The sequence below is a fragment of the Guyanagaster necrorhizus genome (assembly GCF_019112545.1).
Source record: "Guyanagaster necrorhizus MCA 3950 unplaced genomic scaffold BT62scaffold_32, whole genome shotgun sequence".
NCBI classification, from domain to species: Eukaryota; Fungi; Basidiomycota; class Agaricomycetes; order Agaricales; family Physalacriaceae; genus Guyanagaster; species Guyanagaster necrorhizus.
The window spans coordinates 444,490-452,749 of record NW_025064911.1 but is presented as its reverse complement, the minus strand read 5'-3'; the positions used below and the strand labels follow the sequence as shown (position 1 = coordinate 452,749).

At 39.5% G+C, this 8,260-nt stretch overlaps 2 protein-coding genes across 2 annotated transcripts; one reads left to right on the top strand and one right to left on the bottom strand.

Moving 5' to 3' along the window:
- The first annotated feature begins 3,937 nt into the window (after nucleotides 1-3,937).
- On the top strand, nucleotides 3,938-4,378 carry BT62DRAFT_458460 (uncharacterized protein). Its single transcript, XM_043180975.1, has 4 exons — nucleotides 3,938-4,052; nucleotides 4,103-4,173; nucleotides 4,228-4,265; nucleotides 4,317-4,378. Exons 1-4 carry the CDS (start codon nucleotides 4,015-4,017, stop codon nucleotides 4,332-4,334), a joined length of 165 nt encoding a protein of 54 aa, XP_043035636.1. The 5' UTR covers nucleotides 3,938-4,014; the 3' UTR covers nucleotides 4,335-4,378.
- Nucleotides 4,379-7,397: 3,019 nt separating this feature from the next.
- Nucleotides 7,398-7,924, bottom strand: BT62DRAFT_922935 (uncharacterized protein; the record flags this gene model as incomplete). Its single annotated transcript, XM_043184449.1, has 4 exons — nucleotides 7,398-7,604; nucleotides 7,656-7,675; nucleotides 7,720-7,808; nucleotides 7,848-7,924. 4 exons carry the CDS (start codon nucleotides 7,922-7,924, stop codon nucleotides 7,398-7,400), a joined length of 393 nt encoding a protein of 130 aa, XP_043035635.1.
- Between the last annotated feature and the right edge of the window lie 336 nt (nucleotides 7,925-8,260).

Below are 8,260 nucleotides of genomic sequence, written 5' to 3'. Positions count from 1 at the left end.
TTGACATGCAGTACATCTTGATGATTTCATGAGATATATGGGTCAGATGGATTATCAGAAGCTATTGAAGTATGTGGCTGTTTGCTGTTAGTTGCCCAGTTATTTTTGCTCATATAGGCCTCAGCCTCTTGTTGCTTTGATATCAGAGATTTGGCAGCATCAGCACTGGAATGCATTAAGCATATTGATTGGTGAAGAGTTGGTTCTATAGGAGCATCTGGCATTAGCTTGGTTAGCTTGATTGGCATAGGCATCTCAGTATGAGTAGAAGTGGTGAATGCAGATTCATCCTCTATCTCCCTCACACTCACACTTCAGTGTGCTGGTTCTTCATCAAAGATGACATCACAAGATATGAACACATGTCCTGATTAATCAAGTATGCAGTAATTAGATCCTGAGTATCCCAGAAAGATGCATTTCTTTGATCGATCATTGAGTTTGCTTTTACCATCTACCAAAACTCCACTAGCTATAGGTCTTTTTGCCCAGCAAGTGAATCTAAACACTCATAAAAATCCCACATCCTGTTGTTGCTTTGAGAAACCCTCTGCTAATACCACTTCAGGATGACAACTCGAAGGAACAAGGTTTTGCATGAAGATTGACATAGAGGCAGCCTTAGCCCAGTAGCAGTCAGCAAGGCCAGAGTCACTTAGTAGAGCTCTTGTATCCTCTATGGTGGTGTATAGGACATGTTCAGCTAATCCATTCTGGGCTGATGAGTAGAGTGCAGTTAATTCCAGGATAATTCTATGCTCCTCACAGTATTGTTTTCACTTTACTCCTGCAAAAGCACAATCAGTATGTACATGCTTAAGCTTTTAGCCAGTCTGAGTCTCAGCCATGCATCTGTATCTGTTAAAAGTGGCCATGATAGTGTCATCTGCTTTGTCTGCCAGGAATTCCTCTATCTTGAATGATGTACCACTATTGATAAATATCATCATATAAGTCTTTCCACTCAGTGATGCCATTCAAGATAGTCCCCACAAATCTATTGCAACAAGCTCTAATGGGTTGATGTTGGGATTGATGAGCTCATTGAAGAGATGGCGAGCATGTCTCACCAGAATACAGTCCTCACAGTGTCTCTGGATAGGCTCTGAGGTAATTTCCAAGCCATTCATCAGCCTTTTTAATGCCATCTCCTCGATTTTTACAGGGCTCATATAGACAAAATGATGATATCAGGTACTCAGTGAAGTAGGAGATGAGTGAGATGCTATAGCTTGGAGGCTGGATGCAGTATCCAGCATATACATGCTATCCAAGTCTTACTCAGCAAAGATCTCTTTATCAGACTTATCTTGGACAACTGCATGGCCATCAGAGAATACAGTTGATAACCCAGCCTTGTCTAAGGTACTTATAGAGATGAGATTTGTGGTGAGTGAAGGTGAATGCAAGGCATTTTTGAAGGTGAGCTTAATATCTCTTCTATTCAGTCTGAAGACCTTTGTTGCTGTACTTTGGCCCAGGATCTTGAACATTCTCTTTCCCTCAACTGCAGATGAGCCAGTATGGGAGGCTACTGGTGTGTACTCTGTGAAGTCATCATAATTCCTGAAGAAGTAGTCACTCATGCCAGAATCTATGAAGGTTAGAGTGATGGCTGGGGTATGGTCTTTGAATGTAGTCATGATAAAGGCTATTGTAGTAGAGTCAGCCTTGCATGTAAAGTGTCTTATATTCTTGATGTTGGCTTTGCTGGTGTCTATACTCTTGACAGAAGGTATCTCATTGTCTCTAGCAACATCTTTATCATCAGAGTCATTGACATCAGTGAGAGGAGGCATTTTGAGGTCTGTCTCTTCTTCAACCTTTGACATCAACATAGTGCTGCTCTCTGTTTCATCCTAGTGCCAGAAGGAATGGGTATCATTCCACTCATATATCCTCTTGCCAGTGCTGCCATCCTCAATTACAATGCTGTCATCATCATGATTGACTTCTACCATAGTAGCATGTGCAGCAAGTACAAAATGCCTCATAATATCAGCTGTGATGTTCAAAATTGTCTGGTTTGTGCAGCAAGGTCAGCTGAAGTTGGCAGGGAATTGTCTCTCTTTTCCTCCTCCTGGCCAATAATAATTCTTGGTGGTATACCTAGTCTTATCATGAACCTTGCAATCTGGGTTGTGACATCCATGTACCATGATAGAGGTTCTGACTTAGCTGCAAGTGCTTGAGAGTTGGCAGGACCTTTACCCACTGCATGAAGCATAGTGGCATGAGTTTGGAGATGGGAAAACACATCAGAGGATGTTGGCATGCTGTATAAACTTGAAAGAATAGGCATCCAGTGATCAGTTGAGATTATCAAGCAAATAATTATTCCCTTGAACTCCTGATCACTCAATGCTGTAGTTCAAAGATCATTCACAGCTCATCATTTCATGTGCAAGTCAGCAATGTGAATATTGATGTCACTATTCCTGTCAAACTTCACTGCATTTAGCAATACCTCAGTCTTGAAAAGGGCCATATCTGTTTTCTTTGCATGTTCTGTAGCAATGGAGTCCCAGCATTCCTTTGCCATTCCATTAGTCTTGACCTCTAAACTAATGAAGTTGAAAACATTGAGGATGATGTTTGAGTGAGCAAGCTGATCACAAAAAACCCACTTATCATACAAGAGAGAGAATGAGTATATGGGAGTAGAGTCTGGTGGGAGAGGTGTGATAGTAGCTGTGGCTGTGGTAGTGGTGGCAGGGATGGCAGGACAGGCAGTAGTTTCTGCAATGTATTCTCATAGGCCTTTTTCCTTTAGTAACTCAGTAAGTTGGAGTTTTTATGAGGTGTAGTTCTTCCTGTTGAAATAACTACTTGTGTCAGAGAGGATAGTGACTTCTGACATTGATGATATCATTTAAGGGTGTGGTGTAATGTGGTGAGAGTAGTGGTATAGTATAAATTCAAGTGGTAAGTTGAGTCGAAATTCTGTTCCATATTCTTCTTAACTGAGTAGTTATAGGCAACAGGGCCTCATAACCTATTGACAGAAGAATATATGTGAGTATTTATGAATAAGTGTAAGTATCATAGTCATAAGCACAGTAGAGATATACATATCTCAGTTGGGCACAATGTGATTGAAGCAACTGAGGCATACAGATAGGAATGGTTAGACTATATAGGTGATCAGAAAATGACAGAAAGTGTAAGTATATATAAGATAAATAGAGCAAGTGATTGAAAAGTAAGATAAGATGAAACATATGGATATCCTCTAATAGAGCCTTCTTTCAGGATTTGTATCCTGCAATCAGCTCTTGGCTATGCTGCCAATCCTTATATGTGACTTGTTCATCCTTTATATCATTGGTCTATGATTCTCATCCAATCCTTGTCTAGCACTGCAATCTCTGCATTGGGCCTCATTCTTGAGATATGCCAGGCTCTGTGGAACTAGAGCATAGCTGATATTCTACAGCTGCATATGAGCCTGTCAATCTCAGATAAAAGAATGAAGCAGTGGTGGTTATGGGTATAGTACTCTTCCTTCTGCCTCATTTACATCTTTGCTAACAGCTTTGGCAGTTACTTGCAATCCTCCCTGCTATTGGCATCATCATTTTTTCCTATATTATAGCCATAAGCACCAGTCATAAATCATTCACCACTTGTCATCTGATGCATAGCTATCCTTCTCAGATCAGGGTTGCTCACTCAGAAGCTGTGCAACAAGATGTGAGCCACATCTTCTGTCATATCACTCACTTAGATGGATTTGATGCAGGCCAACCATTTGTCTAGTCTTCATCTTTTTTATCGCATCCAGTTGATTTGGTATTTATAATCTGATAGATATATTATAAGTGCCATAATGACTATGTTACTGGACACTTCTGTTCTCCTTTTCTCTAGTAAGTATTCTTTATCTGGACAACACTTCTAAGGCTCTGAATTCTCATAGTTCTCATCATTATTAAAGTTTGCATCACCAAGCACAGACTCAGATGCCCTCTTTCAGTGACTAATACCACAGTTACAGTGCCCTTGATCATATGCATGGCAGTGCTCACAGTTCTCCTCTCCATCAGTAATATGTAAGTCAAATTGTTCACTATGGTCATGTCTCTAATTTGTACTCAACTAGGATGGGTATAATCAGTCTTGTGATAGACTCTAGTTTATCAGCAGTAGGGTGGAACTTGGCTTCAATCTTGAGTTCATCACATTCTCATTTCAATGAATACTAATACTAATATTTGAGTGTGCTAGTGCCCATATCCATCTTTCTACTCTTTGGCACACAAAAGGTATGTGCCACAGTTGCAACCTGAAAGTGAGCAATTCTAATAAGCCTACAGGACTTGTTATATGTCTAGTGTTGCTGTCACTGTTTCTGGAATAAAAACAATAGAGATGTGACCAAATTAGTAAAAGATATAGAGATGGCCAATGTTTGACCATCTCCAAGTTGCACAGAGTTGCTACAGTCTCACAGCAGTGAAGAGAGATAAGATGGGTACTGAACCCTCTTGTGGTGATAATTTCTTTCAACAGATTGAAAGGATATAAAGAGTTTGTGATACAATGAATATATATATCACATCTATAGACAGAGTCTAGTCAAAGTGGATCTGCATGAAAAGAAATGTATCTAAATAAAGGTAAATAATAATCAAGAAACCAAAATTTGTGAAGCATCTATCTAATTTGACTTTGATATCTATTTTCTTGACTTGTACAGTATACTAGAAGGTTTTCCATATGTTATACTAGACTGTTTGCTATACAAGATGCCAGATGGTTGGCTGCACAGTATGCCAGATTGCTTGTTGAACAGTGCACCAGACAGAATAGGCATAGGGATAGTCACACTCACTGCTCATCTCCCATCAGTCACCTAATCATATTTACATAAAATATCACTTATGATTATACCTAGCTTTTGGCCTGAGAGGAAGAAGCCCATTCACAAACCATTGAGCATCTGTCTTGATGTTCACAGGTGCTGCAGTGACAACAGTGGTGAAGAGGAAGAGGACAAGGACTTTTAAAGTTTATTGCGACATCAGATGCTACTCTGACTTATTTCAGCCCTCTCTTATATCACAAAGTAAAACTTTATCCTTCTATCCAGCTTCTCTGTGATAGAATTATCAGACATCTGGGAGTATTGTGAAAATCAGAGTTGATCTCCTCTTTTCATAGATCATGATCAACAACTATTACACCACTCAGTGGATAATCTCTGATGGAGGAAAGAAAAAAGATGAGGGTAGAATGAACTACTCACTGGATGATTGGAGGATGCCAACATTTTCTTGCATTCTGATAGAATAAAAGAGTGCTCATCACCTGCCAACAATGCTTATAGGAGTCAAAAGTTGTGTTCACTGGAAAAATCAGTAGATAGACATTATGTCAACTACACAGACCATCAGCCATCCAAACACATTCAGCTTCATGGAGAGATCAGAGATATGTTTGTAGTTCAAGACATTGGATTGAGTACACCACTAGCTGTCAGGATCTGTGCTGAAGAAATGTAATAGAGTAGTCATAACAAATGGTGGAAGTCATACTTTGGGAGTGATGAATTGGACTCCAACATCCTTCTAATACATCTGAAATCTTATTATATTTAGAGAACTGAAACTAATGGTGAATATCACATTCCAGTTCTAATGAAAATGCTAAGAAACTTTACAACAATAATAGGAGTCCATAGATGTTGCATTGCTGGTGTTGAATGGTTCAAGTTTTGGGACTTGAAATCATTGACCACCCATAAATGAGAAAGAGTCAGCTGGCCATTGGAGTGTCAAATCCAGCTGATGACTAGTCAGATTGTGCTAGCAGCTGGGACAACCATTAGGCCCTGCTGCTATAGCTTAGGACTCACTCTTTATGCATTAGAGAACTATTTTAGTGCAAGCTTGAAGCACTGAGAAAATTTATGAGGAAGGTGTCTAATATAATGTTCAAACCTTGGTTCAGATGAGGGCAAAATTGTTTTTTGTTGTTGGCAATATGATAGGAAGCTGACTAAGCTGATATTTGGAACTGGTCACATGTATCACTTCCATTTTTGTACTCTATAGTTCAAGCCAACACAGCTACTGGAATCAGATTGTTGCATAAGTATCTGCTGCACTTTTGGGTTGCTGCATACATATCATGAACCATTTCCAGAGCATGTTATGTAGCCCCAGATAAAACATGTGCAGAAGGAGAGTTAGAGTCACTGTTGAATATCCTGTCAGTGCCTCTTCACTTCAACCTTGTCACAGTTTGACTGATGTGAATATAAATTAAGGCTCAATGAAGCATCATCAGAGCAAACTACCACTGCCAATATCCCCATCTCAGAAAAGCTCTCTGACCTCTTGTTTAACTAATATTCTAAACCTCAGATTCTTTCTATAGTTGCTTAATCCACTTTTTACAGCAATTTGTATTTATAACTCTGCAGAGATAACCATTCTATAACAGTGGATTTGACTTGTCAATTATTACTGTAATATTAAAGGGTTGGTTGTTGTATTTTAGGTGGGTTTTCAACATCCTTAGGCCTTCTTATAATGTAGTAATCAAAGTCCTAGCTTCATTTTCCACAATGACATTCTACAGAGGATATGCAAGAATGCTAAAGATATTATTTTGTTTGTTCACTAGTTGTACGGACTCAGTTACAATAAATGCCTGTCACATTACTCCTTCACCTGCTTGTCTGTTAAATGTATGTCATAAATGCACCTATGATCTATGTTATGGACTGATAAATGTTCCACTGTCTTCTTTTCTGAGTACAGAGAGAATGTGGAGTGGAGCTCCTTCTCATAAAACAAGTTTATGTCAAGAATATTCTTGATGATTGACAGATATTCAGCTGAGCTGCTGTCTAAGTGAAGGAGTTGGCATCCTGTCTTCTTGCTCATAGATATCTATCCTATTTAAATTGCCTGGAGAAGTCTGTCTGCATTAAGACCTGAGTCTAATAAGGATGACAGAGAATAGGAGGTTGGGTCAGCATGCAAATTAGCCTTCTTGCAGAGACAGACTCCTTGGCCAGAGCTGCAGAGGGAAGAGGGGGGAGTAGAGGGGTTGGTGTGCCACACTATCACAGCAGAGACTCTGTTTTTGAAGACTTTGTTCTATGATCTAGAGAGCTTGATGAGTCCAAATCTGAATCTAAGTTGCAGTCCTTGGGATCAGAATTAGAACTGTCTGATGCCTGTGGGAGAGGAGCTATGGGATTGTGAGCTTTATAGGGAGGATACATTTCTTAGTCTTTGAGATTCTTGAGGGCCTGTTTGAGAGAAAAATTGAAATTAGGAGATTGACTGGAAAGTGAGGACTGTCAGATGTACCAGCATTCAATGGTTCTTTGTCCAAATCAACAGAAAAGCATTCTTCAATAATTTAGCATTCAAGACTGATATTTATGTATATATCAGCAAGAGAGCCTTCTCTGAGTTGAGGATGATTCTGTCCTTGTAATGTGACAGCACAAGAAGACTTGACTTGCACTTCTGCATGACCTTCTTCTTCAACATCAGTTTTGACCTGCTTAAGACTGATACATGCATCTTCATCTTCATAGGAATGGGGGCACTTTTGAGGAGATTTTTCTGTTGAACTTGAAGCCTCTGATGCATCATGAATTGAAGCAGAGATATATATGGTGAATAAGTACTTACAGAGAAGGCTGAAGCTTTTTCTGGATGAAATTATTGCTACTTTTGATATTGCCACCAGGCTCACCACCACTCTCTTGATCACTAGTATCATCATTGGTATCTGTTAAATTCACTATCCATATGATCTTCTCCATGTACATCTTCTCACAGATGCTTATAATAAGCATCATGAGTAATGCAGTCTTCACTCACTCCTCTTCTAGAGCTAGGCTGGCCTGCATGTATAAGAGGGCAGCCTTTGAGACCACTATCCTCAGCTCCACCAGCATGCCATGTACCTCTGACCTTCCATCTCTTAGCTTGTGGGCCTCATCAGACAGATCAATACTAGAGTTGACTGAGAGACTATCAGGCAGATAATAGTTCAATATAGAAACTGAATCATTCTCTTTGACATCACCTTCAGGCAGGTCAGGAAATGTCTCAGTGGTAGAGTACTGCTCAAGTCTTCAGTTTCTGTCAAGTTGTGTCACCCACACATGATTGGCAAGTAATGAAATTTATTAGAATAGCAATCCTGAGTGAGTACAAGAATATACTCAAAGATACAATGTTAGTCAGCAGCAGCTGACTTGAATCATGATCCAGACTTATTTAGTATTTCA